The sequence below is a fragment of the Myotis daubentonii genome, chromosome 13 (genome assembly GCF_963259705.1).
Source record: "Myotis daubentonii chromosome 13, mMyoDau2.1, whole genome shotgun sequence".
NCBI classification, from domain to species: Eukaryota; Metazoa; Chordata; class Mammalia; order Chiroptera; family Vespertilionidae; genus Myotis; species Myotis daubentonii.
This window is the reverse complement of record NC_081852.1, coordinates 6,592,140-6,609,513: the sequence shown is the minus strand read 5'-3', so window position 1 is coordinate 6,609,513 and position 17,374 is coordinate 6,592,140. Positions and strand designations below refer to the sequence as shown.

General features: G+C 51.1%; 1 protein-coding gene across 7 annotated transcripts in view; it reads left to right on the top strand.

Annotated features, from left to right (window-relative positions):
* Positions 1–17,374, top strand: part of ARHGAP22 (Rho GTPase activating protein 22) — a 158,678-nt gene that overhangs the window by 86,038 nt on the left and 55,266 nt on the right. Inside the window, exon 1 of one of the 7 annotated variants that reach the window (XM_059662077.1) lies at positions 8,011–8,255. The exons of the other annotated variants lie outside the window; for them this stretch is intronic. Coding sequence (XP_059518060.1) covers positions 8,204–8,255 — 52 coding nt within the window. The 5' untranslated portion in view covers positions 8,011–8,203. Of the gene's footprint in view, positions 1–8,010; positions 8,256–17,374 lie in introns of those variants that run through there. 7 annotated transcript variants of the gene reach the window in all.

Here is a 17,374-nt window from a genome sequence, read left to right as displayed (position 1 = left end):
CTGTCTATGCAAACGCTTTGCCCCTGGATTTTTGCTGTGACTGCTGGACGTGCCACCAGGGCAGTATTTGTAGGAGGACTGCTGAGCTGGGATCACACACTGATACGAGAGGTCAGAGTTCCACTGCGCCAGACACCTCAGTTCAAACCCCGTATCTCCCCCTTCCTAGTTGTGGGGCCCAGGGGAGTCAGTTAGCAGCGCTGTGCCTCACTTTCCCAATCAGGGGTTGTAATCGGGCTCCGTTCCTCCCCACTGACTGATCCCTCTTGTGGGGTTGGTGAGTTAATACATGTAGAATTCTCAGAATAGTGCTCGGCACACAGTAGGCGCTCAATTTGTGCTGCTCTTATTACTGGAGCAAGTTTCCCGCTCGGTCAAGCAGCTGGGACCTTTCCTGCCCCTGTGGTGCCTGGAAGGCCTGATGCCACCACAGCCGCTGGGAAGTGCCCGCCACCCTTCAGAAGTCGCTGCTGCAGCAGCCCAGTCCCTGCTGGGCAGGGAGCAAAAGTCCTCAGGGCCATGGCCACGGTGCCTGCTCTTTCCCAGGCCGCAGGCCTCCTGGGGCGAGGGAGGAAAGAAGGGCCAGTGGAAAGAGCAGGTGGGGGCCAGGGGGAGGGGAGACTTTGGGAAAGGACAATGGGTGTGTAAAATCCCTCTCTGGGCAGTCTAGCCAAGTTCAATGGCTTCAGGCCACATGAACAGCAAGAAAAATGTGGCCCAGGAATTTCTCCCCAACGATTCCCCTTGTCTTTCTCTCTGGGAATTTGGAGCTGCAGACACATTCCTTCCATGAATAACGGCCACAGCAGCCGGAGGCCCATTGGCCCGCGCTGGGGAACGGCTAGGGCTCTGCCCCCTGTGCCTCCTCCCTGAGGAGTGGGCATGACAGAGGAGGGCAGAAGGGCTTTCGCTGGCAGACCTCAGGGCCTGCTCTGCCGGCCTGTCCCCTCCAGCACTGCAGGCCTCTCGCCAGAGCCATCTGTGCAGACTGTGTGTGGAGCTGCTTCTCCCCGTCTGTCACCAGAAGTGGAAACCAGGCATCTCAGAGATGGGAGCTCACTCTTTTCCGAGCCAAGTACTTCCAAATGCTCTATAATTCTTCCAGCCAGAGGGCTGCCAACCAGGTGCAGCCCACAGGCCAAGTCTGGCTAACTACCTGCTTTGGTAAATAAAGTTTATTGAAATACAGCCCGACCCACTGTACTGTTTAAGGCTAATCTCACGGTACAGGGGCCAAGTTGGGTAGCTGACTGTATGGCTATCTGCCCCTTAGGAAAAAGTAACCAGCTCCTGTTTTAGAATAGAATGTATTACATCCACTTGTTTACTTAGACCTCATACCCCTATGATACTCCACCAAATATTTGAAATGTCTTCTAGTGAGAACACTTAGAATGAAATAAAGATAATACAATGGTAATTAAAAAATTAAGGACCTGGCCCTAGTCGGTTTGGCTCAGTGGATAGAACGTCGGTCTGCAGACCGAAAGGTCCCGGGTTTGATTCCGGTCAAGGGCATGTACCTTGGTTGAAGGCTCCTCCCCGGCCCCCGCTCTGGTTGGGTTCGTGCAGAAGGCAACCAATTAATGTGTCTCTCTCCCATCAATTTTTCTCTCTGTCTTTCCCTCTCCCTTCCACTTCCTCTAAAAATTGATGGAAAAATATCCTCCGGGAGGATTAAAAAATAAAATAATAAAAAAATTAAGGACCTGAGACAAATGCAAATAAAAGTAGAAAAGCAAAATCAGGAAGCAAAGCACAAATATGAAGGCATACTTCAGGACCTTCACATTTGCCAAAGTCAAACTTTAAATTTGCCTTGAGCTTCCTGGTAGCCAATGGAAAAAGGGAAATGTGCCTCAAGTCTCATTAAGAGAAAGAGAAAGTCCTTATGGGATTAACAGCCTTTTCCAGCACAAGCAGTGTGGGCTTATTTCAGACTCTACCTTTCCCAATGTCATATACTTCATAAAAAAAAAAAAAAATCAAACAATGAATGTGTAAAGTGAATAACAACTACAATACTTGATGAGGGAGATTGAGAGGGGTTGATGAAATCAGTTGGTTTCCAAGGTAGTAAAAGTGCACAGAACATTTTGAGAGGTGGCAGAGAGGCCTCCTTTTTGTTGATCATTTCTGCAGGTCTACTTGTTTCAGAGTGAAAACTGAAGTTGACTGGACGTAGCCCCAACTTGTCACTAATTCACCTTTCAGTGCCTGACACATAGCAGGCCCTCAAGAAATACTGGATATGGAGTTGATCTAGCCCCTCTGGGCCCCAGATTTCCCATGAACAACAAAGGGGTCTTATTAAAATGCAGAGTCCTCCACCTCCAGAATGTATATGTCTACGGTGTTGTTCATTGGTGTGTGTCCTTGGGACTTTGGTCAAACTTCTAACACAGATCAGAACCATGAGGGGAGGAGTGGATGAGGGAGGGGGCAGGCCCAGATGGAGATCCTCGCTTCCAGGAGGCAGGAGGCAGGAGGCAGGGGGCTGGTCAGTAGGAAAGAGACCTGTGGTAGGTCGTACGGCCCAGATTCAAGTGCAGGCTTTTACCTGCCAGCTGTGTGCCTTTGAGAGCTCACATGACCTGGGTGGGTGTGCATATTCTTAACTGAACAATGAGCGTGATGACATCACCACCACTGGCTGTTGTGCAGCCTCTCAGCCATCATTAGATGAGAGGATGCCTGTGCGGTACTGGTGCTCATATGAGGCAGGCTGGCAAAGGGGTGGACAGACTTCCTGTATCACCCCCATCTCCCAGAAGCTACCCCCCCCCCCCACCGCCAGGTGCCAGGGCCAATAGGAAGCAGACATCAGTCTGAAAAGCTAACAAAACAGTGTACCTCATGTGGCCTTAGACCCATGGGGCATTGAATTCATCATCAGGTGCTGTCGCTTCTGCCTCTAATGTACCCACCATCGTGTTGTTAAGGGCACCGCTCTGAAGCAGGAGGGGCTGGCTCCACTCAGCTCAGCCGTTAATGCTGTGCCACCTTGTGCAAATCACTTCGCCTCTCTGTGCCTCAGTGTCTTCCTCTTTAGAGTGGAAATAATATGATGCCGAATGCATAGGGTTGCTCTCAACTCTAATGGATGTCCAGCTCTGAGCCTGGCTCACTACTAGTGTAGGCATTACTCCTGCATTCCTGCACAGCAATCCGCCCCAAAGTGTTGGGGTTGAAACCTTTCATTTGCTCGCTGTTCTGCCATGGGCGGGCTCGCAGGGACAGCTGGGCTCTGCTCTCAGGTATCAGCTGGAGGATCCGCTGCTGGGGTGGCCTCAGTCACATGCCTGAAGAAGCAGCTGCCGGCCTGCACCTCCGTTCTCCGTGTGGCCTCTCCACGCTGCTAGGCTGGCTTCCGGGGTGCAGTGGTCTCCGGATGGTTCTGCTGCTCACAAGGCAGTGGCTTTCCTTGGAAGGCCTCCACAGGACGGCCACACTCCTTAGGTTATGGCCCGGACTGGCCAGACCCCTTCTTTCACCTTCATTGGCTACAGCCCGTCACAGGGCAGCCCAGACTCCTGGACTCAGAGCCACGTGGGGGTGAGAAGTGGGGAGTGTGGGTCACCGAGGCCGCCCGCTAGCACAACTCCGCCTGGTCTCCATCGCCTCTGACTCTCACCTGGCTCAGGCCTTTTGCTTCTTAGCTTTCTTCCCTGTGGTGTGGAGCCCCTTCCAGTCCCCACTTCACTTGGGGCCGGGCCAACCAGCCAGAATCACAGGCAGCAGCGTGTCCCTTCCCCTAAGAGCCCTGTGCTCGGCCCTCCCCCAAACCAAGCTCCTAAACAGAATACTGCCCGTTGGAGGACCGTTCCTGCGCCATCCTCCAAGGTGCTAGACTCTCGCGTCTCCATCTCAACTCTCATCTCAGTGACCTCTCCTCTGTCACGGGGTCACTGTCCTGGAGCTCCCGGGGTGACCTCCAGGCCTCCCCAGAGTGCAGGCCCTGGGCTTTCTCAGGTGTTCAGTGTGTGGAGTCATGATGTGGTACAGGATGCATACACGAATGAAAGAATGAATGACTGATCATCATATCTTCCAAAGCTACACACCTGTGACTAAGATGCATGTCCCCATTTCCCCCCGTCCTCTGAGCTTCCGGGGCTGAGCTCACACCTTGAGATGACCCCATGGAAGGACCTTCGCTCTGTGTGAGGAGGAGCAGCCAGCTCCCGCAGGGAGGCAGCAAGGCCAGGTCCCGAGGCTCCTAAGCAAATCCCCACATGGCCTGGGACGTACCTGAAAGGGCAGGGATCCCAGCAGCAGCAGTGGCCTCCCTAGAAACAACCCCACTGAACTGGGGGTCTCCCAGAGAAATAGGATAAAGCAGCAGGGGGAGAGCTCTGGGTGGCTGGGGTAGCCCCTGCCCTATGCAGCCTTGGTCCTCCGAAGCTGGACTCAGCCCTCCTCCTGGGCCCCCTCCACTCCAGGATGCCACCCCGGCTCCGGCTCCGCTTCCCTGGGGTCCGGAGGCCGCCAGCCCCCCAGCTCAGGAAGATGCCCCAGGGGCCCTGCCCTGGTCACTCTTCTGGAGGTGAGTGGCTGAAGCTCAACGAGAGCCTTGCAGCACCAACTGATCCTGACATTGTGGCTCAATTCAAGATGGATGGGATCATGATCAATTCCGGGGGCAGAGCTATGTTCAGGAAGTTTGATTTTTAGGCAAATCCCATGTTCAGTAGGTGCTATTCCAATTGCAGCCCATGACTCCACCTAACTGGGGAAATGCCACTCATCCACCCATCCAGCTACACATCCACCACCATCCATCCACTACCCATTCATCCAAATATCCACCATCCTTCCATCCATCCATCCACCCATTCATTCATCCATCCACCATCCATCCACCATCTATCTATACACTCATCCATCTGCCTTCCATCCACCCATCCATCCACTATACATTCACCCATCCATCCACCCACCATCCATCCACTATACATTCATCCATCCATCCACCATTCATCCACTATACGTTCATCTATCCATCCACCATTCATCCACTATACGTTCATCTATCCATCCACCATCCATCCATCCATTCATCCTTCTATCCACCCACCATCCACCCACCATCCATCCACCATCCACCATCCATCCATCCTTCTATCCATCCATCTATCCACCATCCATCTTGGCTCTGACATTTATCACTTAATTCATCTTCAGCAACTCCCTTTATCCCCATGAGCTTTTCTTCCTCTATAAATCAAATCCAATGGCATCTACCTCATGGGGTTGTCCTGTGGTAACTGAGATAAACAGCATTGGTGAATTGCCTGGTGGGAAGCATATAGCAAATGCTATTTTCCTTCCCTTTCGGGAAATAGACACACAACTGGAAAGCATGAAGAGACAGTGTACACGCAGGAAGTAAACTGTGTGAAACCAAAAGCAATAATAACAGAAGCTCTTGACTTGCTTTCTAACTCCTAACCTGCCCTGGGAGTTGGTATTTAAAGCCACTTTGAAAAGTTAAGTATCCCAAAATGCATTTGGGCAGTTCAGTGAGGGTGCTGACCCTCTGCAATAGGCTCTTTTGAAATGATCCCGCTTTTCTACTTCCTTTTAGGAAGATAAACAAGAGCCCACAGTGGCCGCTGTGATGTTTTCTTTTAAATCTTCCTTTCCAAATGTAGGACTTGGCGCTCGGACAATCACTGGGGGCTGGCTCCCCGCACGTGCTCTCCCTGAATGCAAACTCCAGCTTGGAATTCGTGGGGCCGCACTGAGCCGGCTGTGACTCAGTCATCTTGCCTGGTGCTGAAACCCTTTAAACTGACTTGGCAGCGATCAGAAGGCAGGTCTCTCTGTTCTGTCTCAGTTACTCCCTCTCTGTAAGCCCTGCCCACATGTCCTGAAGTGAAAACATCTTTCTTTCCGGATCCAGGGTAGAGCCACCCTCCTGTCTCCCCCGAGAAGCCTCAGCCTGGTGTTTCTGGAGAATTAAAGGAAAGGGAGGCAGACATCTGCCTGGCTGCTGTTAATCTCTCCTTTGAATAAGACTTAACTCCTGGGAAAACCTCTCTCCTGCTCCTAGTCATTCTTCCCTCTCTCCCTCCCCACAGGCCATTTAACTCTTCTGCTCCAGGCCTTGGCAGCCTGGCCTCAGGCCTGGCCCGACACCCTTTCCCCCGCCCACCCGGTTTTCCCAAGATGGGTTGGGGGTGGGTGGAAGGGAGAAAATCCCAGTCTAGACAAAAAGCCATCAGAGATTGACTATAGCCCTGCTCCAGGGGCAGGAAGAGATCCCAGGACTGGAGGAGTGGGGAGGAACCTGGTATTAAGAACCCTTCTCAGTGCCAGACACTGGAAATAATTTCTCTCATCTGATTGTTTAATTACACTATGATATGTAAATGTACCTTCCTTTTAAGAAATTAGAGCACTGTAAGAACAGTGAAGTCCCTTGTCACTCTCGTTCCATCCATCCTTGCCACTCGCCCTCTCCCCAGACTCTGGGGCCCAGAGGGAACCACCTTGGTTTCCTGGTTTCCTCCCCTGTGTTTTCTGAGGCCTCGTCATGCACACAGTGCACAGACAGGAAAGAAAGGTGTCCGCGCTCAGCTCCCACCCATCCTCTGACCTCCAGAGTGACTGGCTGCGCTCACCTGCACTCTCCAACCACATAGTAGAGGAAAAAGGAAGGGTTTCCCAGGCAACCCCCACCTGGCTGTGTGAGATCGGAGGTGTCACTTCCCCTCTGAGGCTGTTGCTTCACCTGAAAAGCGAGGGAATCAACACCCTTTCGGATGTCATTTAGCACAAATTAAAGGTCTAATGGTATCAAGTTATTTAGCCGCGTTGGGCTTCATCTCCCCACCTACAGGACGGAGAGAATGGTGGGACTGCTTCGCAGCACCCTCCTAGGCTGACATGAGCTGGGATAGACAGCTGGCCCTTGAACTGCATGGATCCACTTACAGCTGGAGTTCTTTTAAGAAATACATGCAGTATAGTGATTGCATGTTCTCTTCCTTATGATTTCTTAGCAACATTTCCTTTTCTCTAGGTTCCTTTTGTGTGAGAATACAGTATAGAATACTTATGCAAATGCAAATACGTGTTCATCACAGTTTCAGTGGTTCTCAACCTTCCTAATGCCGCGACCCTTTAATACAGTTCCTCATGTTGTGGTGACCCCCAACCATAAAATTATTTTCGTTGCTACTTCATCACTGTAATTTTGCTACTGTTATGGATCGTCATGTAAATATCTGATATGCAGGATGTATTTTCAGGGACCGCGACCCACAGGTTGAGAACCACTGAAATCAGTGAGGCTTCCGTTAACAGTAGGCCTTTAGGAGTTACGTTTTTGGGGACTCAAACGTTATAGGTGGATTTTGGACTGGGGGTGGGTATCCCTGAGCCCCACCTTGTTCAGGTCACATATATATTTAATTATTTATATATGTAAAACTTAGAGCACGGCTGGCATTGCTGGGTGCTCTGTAAGGTGTGGCCTCTCATGATCAAGGGCTGGTGAGGATTCGGTGCTTTTGTCCGGAAGGTGTGCTTTGGGTGCCATCACTCCGGAAGGTCACGTGTGAGCTACTTATTGAAACTGACAACACCAGTCCCCTCGGACCAACACCTCCATTTATCCGTGTGAACTCCCCAGAAACGCTTGCCCACGTGCCCGGGGAAACCTGGGCAAGGTGTTCCTAAGTGAAGGGAAGATCAAGTCCACCGGCATTTTCAGGAAATTCCATACTGTCTCCAAGGAGGGCGCTGGAGCTGAGGTCTGAGGTCTGTGGGCTCACAGCACTGCGTAAAGCACACGTCCACGAACTATCCCTCAGGTGTCCGCCCCACGCCGGGCACTGCTCTGGGCGCCAGGGCCGCGTCGCCCCCGCGTCTTCGCTGGCTCCCGGGGACCTGGGGGGGGGGGGGGTGGAGGGGAGACCTCGCGCTCCCACAGCGCCCCCTGGCCTTCCCTCGGGAGCGCGCAGCTCGGCGCCCCCGGAGAGTAACGGGTCGCGGGGCGGGCGCTGGGCGCGGAGAGGCCGGCGGCTGGCGGCGGGACCTGCGCGCTCTCCTGCCGATTAGCAGAGTCCGCCCGGAGCGGGATGCCCGCGGCTCGGGGCCTGGACGGAGCGTGAGGGCCAGGGAGGCCGGGCTGGCGGTTCCGCGCAGCCCCGCTCGCGCCTGGGCACCGTCCGCGCCCCCCTGGCCGCCCGGGGCCATGGGGCTGTGCTGCTGCAGGGCCTGGAGCGGACACCTGCGGGCGCCCAAAGGTAACTCTCGGCGCACGTGCGCCGGGGCTCGGGCCTCTGCGCTCCGGGGAGCGGGCGCCGCCTCCTCTGGCTGCGGCCGGGGCTCCGAGCCCCGCCTCGGGGTTTGTCTGCCGTTTCCCGGGGCCTCCCGACACCTGCGTCGGCGTGGCCAGGGCTCAGGTGCGGCGGCAAGTCCCGAGTCTCCGACCTGGGCGTGTGCGTCCAGGAGCTCCCCTCGCTCCGCGCGCCGTCTGGGGCCGCGGGCGGGAGGGCGGGAGGGAGCGGGCCGTCGTGGCCGCGGGTCGGCCAGGTTCACCGCTGGGCGGCGTGGCCCCGCCCGCCCGGCCGGACCTCTGCACCGGGAGCCCGGCCAGCGCCTGCGCCGCCCCTGCGGCTTAAGCCGGGAGCGGGCCCATTTCCATTCATTCTCCTCGCCCGCCTCTGTCACAGACTTGAACCAGGGCCCCTGACTCAGTTTTCCAAAAGCCACGGCCGAACCTGCAGGGGAGCGGCTTGCGGAGCGCAGGGCTGGGGAGGCTTCTTGGGGAGAGCTCGCCGAGGATCTGGTGCTGGCCCCGCCTGAGGTCCTGCAGCCTCACGCAGGGGCCCCTCGGAGTCACCGTGGACTGACTGACTGACATGATGCCTGTGATTTTCGGGAACTTAGTGGGGGCATCCCTGTTCAGCAGCGCTTTCCAAGCTCTCCTGACCCGGAACTTCACCTGCCCGCTTATTTAACACGAGAGGCCTGGTGCACAAACTTCCTGCAGGGTGGGGTCCCTACCCTGGCCTCCCCGCCTCCTTCCCGCGCTCCCTCATCGCCCTGCCCCCTGGTGGTCAGTGAATGTCATAGCAAGATCAAACTCCCAAGCGGACCATTTGCATATTAGCCTTTTGTATTCTGGTATATAGATTCAGCTGCCTGGGCGCCCCGGACCTGGGGAGGGCCCCAACGCTGAGTGTTTTAGGGCTTTCCCACAAGACTGCTGGGACTGGTGAGTTGGAAGCCTTGCAGGTAAACTGTCAGTTCAGTGTGGGCTTTAGCCAGGTCCCTGCTCCCTGAAAAACAGTTTGAATCCAGATTTAAAAACAGGCATGTGAGAGTGTCCAGTGGCTTGAAGGACTCTCGTCCATGTGACAGCAATGATGCCGTAGTGGACAGGCTTGCTTCACAAAGGGCTTGGGGTAGCTCATCGTGTGTGTAATGAATAAATAGAAGCTAAGCAGGACCTTGCATGTAAACTGAACGTATGAGCAAAGAGAAGTCAATCCTGCCTTCAGAAAGGTATTGTCTGTGGTTTTGAGCCACTTTACAGCCAAAACCAAATAGGAAATGTGAATAGTCACATGGTTCTCATTGCCCCAGAGCAACAATTATCTTAACATTTGATTTTAAAAAGAAAAAAAAATTGTGTGTGACTCCTTGTATGGAGGGCCTGAGGGCAGGCCTGCCTGGCTGTCCCTGTGGGGCTGAGCGCAGGGCCTCGCTGTGCGCAGTCTGCGGGCTTGCGGGCTGCGGCCGAGGGCGGGCAGGGACCTGAGCGGAGCTGCAACACGATTTCCCTGGAGACTGGCTGGGCTGGAGCATCCCTGGTCTGTCCTGCCTCTTCCTCAGTAAACAAACAAGGCAGGGGGTGGAGCTGAGTCCCAGCAGCCAGGCTTGCCTTCGGAAGGCACTTACTCTGCTCGCAGCCCCAGAGGGGAGCCAGGGGCAACCCCTGCTAGGTCTGTCTTCTGGGGCTGTGCCCAGCCTGGTGCCGGAGTGTTCCCCAGCTTGTCCCCACCCTCCCGCCCACCTCAAGGCACTGCTGGCCCCAGCAGCCTGGGGGCAGGGACCAGTCTGAAGGGCCCACAGTCTGAAGGTGCTCCAGGCCCCTGTAAATTAGCGAGGCTGACAACAGGGGGCCAGGAGCCCGTGGTGAGAGGGCACCTGCCCAGTCCCAGGCACAGCCACTGCCAGAAGGAAGGCAGCCATTTGGTTTTTTAACATAAAATCTCTAAATGTTTAGATGTTGCCTCATTTAACCAATTTGAACTCGCGGCTGATCTGGCTCAGTAAGTGGACCATTTGGACCATTGTTCAAAATGAGTTCTGCGATAAACAGGGGAAGGGACTCCTTGGTCAAATAAGCCTGGAAATCATCAGTTATCAAGTTGGGAAGGTTTTCCACTGCATGACTTCTCGGAGCTTTAACTCGTGTCTGTGATTGTGCAGGAACTGGCTTTTCATACAGCAGCATGGGGCACCTGCATCCGGACACCTTTGAGAAATGCTGCTTTAGACGCTGACTGATTCAGTTGCCGTAGCAGTGACGCAGTCCGCCTGTTCCCCAGGGCGTGGTGCATGTTTGTGTGTCATGCGTTTGGCTTTCTGACTTTCCAGACTAGAAATGTGTGTGTGTGTGTTTCACTTAAGAAAAGGTCAAAAGACAGTGCATTAGTCGTTGATAGGATTTACATTTTCCCAAGACAACAACAGCTGTTGTATTGACTTTATCCTTGGATATTTCAGAACCAGAACTTTTACAGCAGAATATTTGACCATGTTGCCCCTGTGTAAAAATGTACTTGTTAAAGTAGAAAAACTCAAATAATAACTCATAAATTCCATGAAGACAGCAGCAAAAATACATCACATGCTAGTCACCATAGTGGATCTAGCCATCGTGCTCTTAATTTATTTTATTTTTATTTATTTTTTTAAATATATATATATTTTTATTGATTTCAGAGAGGAAGGGAGAGGGCGAGAGAGAGAAACATCAGTGATGAGAGAGAATCATCCATCGGCTGCCTCCTGTTTGCCCCCTACTGGGGATCAAGCTCGAAACCCTGGCATGTGCCCTTCACCGGAATTGAACCCGGGACCCTTCAGTTCGCAGGCCAATGCTCTATCCACTGAGCAAAACCAGCTGGGCACTCTTATGTTACTTACTTTATTTTTTAAATCCTCACTCAAGGGTATGTTTTTATTGATTTTAGAGGGAGAGGGAGGGAGGGAGATAGAGAGCGAACCACATCTATGTGAGAGAGAAACATCCATTGATTGCCTCCCATATACGCCCTGACCGGGATGGAACCCATGACCCAGGTATGTGCCCTGACTGGGAATCAAACCTGCCCCCTTTTTGGTGTGCAGGATGATGCTCCAATCAGCTGAGCCACCCAGCCAGGGTAGTCATTATCCTTTTAAAATCCAAAGCGTGGCCCAGCTGGCGTGGCTCAGTGCTTGAGCGTAGACCCATGAACCAGGTCTCTTGGTTCAATTCCCAGTCAGGGCACAGGCCCGGGTTGTGGACCCCATCCCCAGTAGGGGGCGTGCAGGAGGCAGCTGATCAGTGTGATTTTCTCCTGTTGATGTTGCTATCTCTCTTCCCTCTCCCTTCCTCTCTGAAATCAATAAAAATATATATTAAAAAAATAAAATCCAAAGCCTAGCTGTCCCTAGGAGACTCTGGCTCTCCCAGTAGCTGCAGAGCTGCACCTGGGCAGCTCGTACCTGGGAGGGCCACAGGCACTTTTCAGGGTGTGAGATGCTGTGTTATTAATCACACCGTCACATGCAAGACATGGTTTCAAAGGGGCAGGCCTGGGTCCGGGCTTCTGAGGAAGGTCGGTGAGCAGGACCTGCTGTGCGAAGTGTGACGCCCTCCTCAGAGGGCAGGCGTGCTCGCTCTGAACTCCGAGGACACTGTCTGAGTCCAGTGTTTCTGGGCGATGGTTCTAGATGCTCCTGCTGCATGGAGCTCTGTGGTGGGTCTGTTCGGTGGCAAATTTCGTTTTCTTCAGCTTTTCACTGTGGCCCAAGGCTGAGATTCGGAGGAAGTCGTTCAGAGTGTAGCACTGAGGCAGCATCTGTTCAAGGCAGGGAGGGTGCCTGGCAGACTGGTGGGCCCCTGAGACCTTTGGGGAGCACTGGCCTCCTGCTGCCACTTCATCCCCAAATTCACCCATAACACCTCCTGCTGGTTTCAGCATTGAGAGCCTTCTCTGTCTTCTGGGATCTTGTTCCCTGTCATGTCCTCTCTTCCCAACAGCCGCATCCTTCTTTCCACTAGCTCCGCATTAGCCCACAAGCCTGCCTGAGTCATTCATCAGAACCTTTTTTAAGAAGCCAGTCTCTTTCCCTGTGTACGCACAGGCCTGCACATCCCTGCGGCTCTCCATCCCCAGCTCCCCAGGAAGCTGCCTCCCCTGCCTTCCCCTTGTCCTCTCCTGCACTTAGCCCTGTCCCCATGCTGGACCTGGTGACCAGTCCTGGATCGCTGAACACCTGACAGCCCCCACCTTCTCCTACCTCTCCTTGGCCTGCTCCTCTCCACCCCGCCCCCTTAAATACACTGCATTCAGCTGTGAATTCTCTTTGTTTTGCCTTCTGAGCTCTGCCTGTAAGTCTCCCCCAGGTCCCTGATGACTGTGGTTACCTCTAAGCACATAGCCCCCCAAATCCTCTGCAATGCCCATCCCCAGCTTGTCCATCATCTCCGGCTTGTCCATCATCTCCGGCTTGTCCATCACCTCTGGCTTGTCCATCATCTCTGGCTTGTCCATCACCTCCAGCTTGCCCATCATCTCCAGCTTGTCCATCACCTTCGGCTTGTCCATCATCTCCGGCTTGTCCATCACCTCCAGCTTGTCCATCATCTCTGTCTTGCCCATCACATGCAAGCGATGGCCAAAGCTAATCAGACCAACTCTGAACTCTTGATTTTGTCCTTTTGCTCCAATTTGCCATCACAATTCCTGCCACTTCTATTTCCAGAATGCATCTGAGTCCCGCTGCTTGTCTGTCTCCCATGCCAAGCAGCTTTTCCCAGCCATCAGCACGCTGCCCCACAGTGCCAATGGCCTCCTGGTGGGTCTTCAACTCGGACCCTGCTCCAGCCCGTTCTCCAGCAGCAGCCAGTGACTGTTCGGGTTGCCTACAGGATCTCATTGCTTCTTGCTCACAAGTGCTCAGACTGGACTGCGTTCACAGCGGACTCAGCTGGGCTGCAGGACTGTCCCGTGGGCCAGAGTGCTAAGGCCTCCTCTCTGTAGCTCGGGGTTTGCAAGTGTCCTGAGCAGCGAGCAGTCCTGCGGGTGTTTCAACAAAGGAACCAGCCTCGGGCAGAGGATTTGGTCCCAAGACCTAACCAGGAGCCCAGAGGCCCTGTTACCTCTCTGAGCCTCTGTGTCCCCACCCGTAAGCCAGACAGGCATGCTGACCTCAGGAGCTGTCAGAAGGCCCAGCCGTGGTCCTGGCTCTGCCCCTTTCCAGCTGTTTTCAAGTTCATCGGTGTCATAGCATGTATTGCTGCTTCATTTCCTTTTATGGCTGATATAGTCAGTATGAGCACACCACGTTTTGTCTATCCATTCATCAGTTGACGGGGCGTGGATTGCATTCGCTAGTGTTTTGTTGAGGATTTCTGTGTGTTCATAGGATGTTTCCTGCAATGTCTTTGCTTTGTTATCAGAGGAACCCTGACTGCCTAGGAGTTGGGAGCTGTTCACTCCTGCTTTTTGGAGGATGTTGTGAACAATTGATATTCACTCTTCAAATGCTTGGTAGAACTCACCAGTGAAACTGTGCTAATAGTTCTTCTTAAATGCTTGGTACAATTCTTCAGTGAAACATTTTGGGGCATGTTCAAATTATTCAGTCTCTTGTTAAAGATTTATTTTGATTTTTCTATTTCTTGAGTTGGTTTTGTAATTTATGTCTTTCTAGGAATCTGTCTACTTCATTTAAGTCATCTAATTTGTTGGCAATCAGTTTTTAAAATATTTTATTCCCTTAGAGCCCTGGTTAGTGTGGCTCAGTTGGTTGGGCATCACCCATGCATTGAAACGTTGCCAGTTCAATTCCCAGTCAGGGCACAGGGCTCGATCCCTGGTGGGGCGTGCAGGAGGCAGCTGATCTATGTTTCACTCTCGAATCAATGTTTCTCTCTCTTTCCCTCTCTCTTCTTCTGTCACTAAAATCAATAAAAATATTTAAAATATGTATTATTCCATTACAATCCATTTTATTTTTGTAAGGTTGGCAGTGATGTCTGCTCTTGCATTCCTGACTTTAGTAAGTCTCTTTTGTCTTGGTCAGTCTAGCTAAAGTTAGTGAAATGTGATCATTTTAAAGAATGAACTTCTGTTTTTACTGACTTTATTCTTTTTTAGTGTTCATATTATTTATTTTCACTTTAATCTTAACTATTTCCTTCCATGTGTTTATTTTGGTTTGGTCTGTTCTTTTTCTAATTTTTTAAAGTGTAATGTTAGATTATTGACTTACTTTTCATTTATAATGTAGTCATGTATAGCTGTAAGTTTTTCTCTAAGCACAGTGCATCCCATTAGTTTTGATACATTGTGTTTTCATTTTCATTCACCTCAAAGTGTTTTTTAAATTTCTCTTGTGATTTCTTCTTTGCTTATTTAGGACTGAGTTGCTTAGTTTTCACATATCTATGAATTCTCCAAATTTTTATTTTCTTTTTGATTTCTAATTCCATTCCTCTGTAGTTGGTGAATATACTTTCATATTTTGTTTTAGTCAATCCTTGTAAGTGTTAAATGCTTGCTCTATGATCTAGCATATGGTCTATCCTGGAAAATGTTCCATGTGCACTTGAGAAGACTGTGTATTCTGCCGCTATTGGGTGGAGTGTCCTACAGATGTATGTTAGGCCTAATTGATTTCTTCTGTTGCTCAAGTCTTCCATTTCCTTATTAATTTTCTGCCTAGTTGTGCTATCTATTATTGAAAGTGAAATACTAAAGTCTCCAGTTATTATTGGAGAATCTGAATTTAATTCCGCCTATTTTTACTTCATGAATTATGGAACACTATTATTATCTATAATAATAAAAGGGTAATATGCTAATTAGACTGGACGTCCTCCCGGATGTCCTTCCTTCCAGACAAAGCTGCAGTGGGCAGGGGCTGAGGCAGAGGCAGCAGAGGCCCCTGGCCGAAGCGGTGGCGGGCGGGGGCCGGGGCCAAGGCCCTTGCATGAATTTCGTGTATCAGGCCTCTAGTATGTTTATAACTGTTACAAGAGGCCCGGTGCACAAATTCATGCACAGGTGGGGTCCCTCAGCCTGGCCGGCAATTGGGGCCATGGGGGGGAGGAACTGTGGGAGGTTGTCCAGCCGGCTAGCCCCCACCAGGGCCAATCAGGTGTGGGGCTGGCCAGTTGGGGGGAGGGACTGCGGGAGGTTGGCCCCAGCAGCAAGCTAACTAACAGCCAATTCCATGAGGAATTGGGCTCCCTCCTCCCTCCTGTCTGGGTCCAGGGTGCAGATGAACCAGATTCGGGGCTGTCAGGGCCCCAGCAGCAAGGTCTGGGTCAGTGCGCAGCATAGCTACTGGCTGGTCATCTGGTCGTTCCGGTCGTTCGGTCGTAACAGTCACTTAGGCTTTTATATACTAGTATATAGATATCTTCCTGCTAGATCAAACCTGTTATCATTACGAGATGATCCTCTTTGTCTCCAACAACATTTCTGTCTTCAAGTCTAATTTGTTTGATATTTGTATAGCTGCTCTAGCTCTTTTTTGGGTATTGTTTGCATGGTATACCTTTTTCTTTCATTTCGCTTTGAACCTATTTGAGTTTTTAAATCTAAATGTGTCTCTTATAGAAAGGATTTAGTTTATTTTTTCAAATATATTATGTTAATTCTGGCCTTTATATTGGAGTGTTCAGTGCATTTACACTTCATGTAATTACTGTAAGGTAGTGTTATGTCAGACACTTTGCTATTTGTTTTATCTAAGTCTCTGTCTTTTCTCCTATTCCTCCCTTACTGCCTTCTTTTTGTGTTAAATAGATACTTTCTATTATAACATTTTAATTTCCTTACTGTTTCTTAATCGTATTTTCTTTTTTAGTTATTTTTTTAGTGGTCATTCTTGGGATTACAGTTAACTTCTTAATTTAAAACAGTCTAATCAAATTAATACATTAACTTCAACAATATACCTTTATCTCCACAATAGCTCTGCTCCCTTACCCTCCTTGTGTCATTATTGATATGCTAATTATTTCTTTATGCATTATAAGTCCATCACACAATTTTGTAAGTTTTGCCTTTTGTCTTTTAAGTCAGATAGAAGAGTTAAAAAATACATTTATGCTGTCTTTTATATTTAACTAGAGGACCAGTGCACGAAATTTGTGCACAGGAGTTGGGGGGGGAGGTCCCTCAACCCGGCCTGCACCCTCTTACAACCTGGGAGTGCTGGCTCTAATCGCTCACCTACCTGCCTGCCTGATCACACCTAACCACTTTGCCTGCCTGATCGCCCCTAACCACTTGCCTGCCTGCCTGATTGCCTCTAACCACTCTGCCTGCCTGCCTGACTGATCACCCCTAACCACTCTTCCTGCCTGCCTCATCACCCCTAACTGCTTGCCTGCCTGCCTGATCACCCCTAACTGCTCGCCTGCCTACCTGATCACCCCTGACCACTCTGCCTACCTGCCTGACCACCCCTAACTGCTCGCCTGCCTACCTGATCACCCCTAACCACTCTGCCTACCTGCCTGACCACCCCTAACTGCTTGCCTGCCTGCCTGACCACCCCTAACTGCTTGCCTGCCTACCTGATCACCCCTAACCACTCTGCCTACCTGCCTGACCACCCCTAACTGCTTGCCTGCCTGTCTGATAGCCCCTAACCACCCCTGCCTCAGCCCCTGCCACCATGGCTTCATCTGGAGGGACATCCGGAATAATGTCCGGAAGGCCATTAGGCTGCCCGGTCTAATTAGCATATTATACTTTTATTATTATAGATTATATGGTTACCTGTATTGTGGATTTGAGTGACTATCTAATGTCCTTTCATTTCACTTTAAGGACTTCCTTTAGAATTTTTTTAAAAAATTTTTATTTATTGATTTTTTTTTTTTTTGAGAGAGAGAGAGAGAAAGATTGATTTGTTGTTCCACTTATTTATGCACTTAGTGATAGATTCTTGTATGTGTCCTGACCTGGGATCGAACCCACAACCTAGTGTATTGGGATGACGCTCTAACCTATTGAGCTACCTGGCCAGGACTCGCTTTAGAATTTTTCGTACTATAGGTATGCTAGGATAGAGAATTGAGTGCTCTTTTTGTTTATCTGGAAATGTCTACATTACTCCTTTG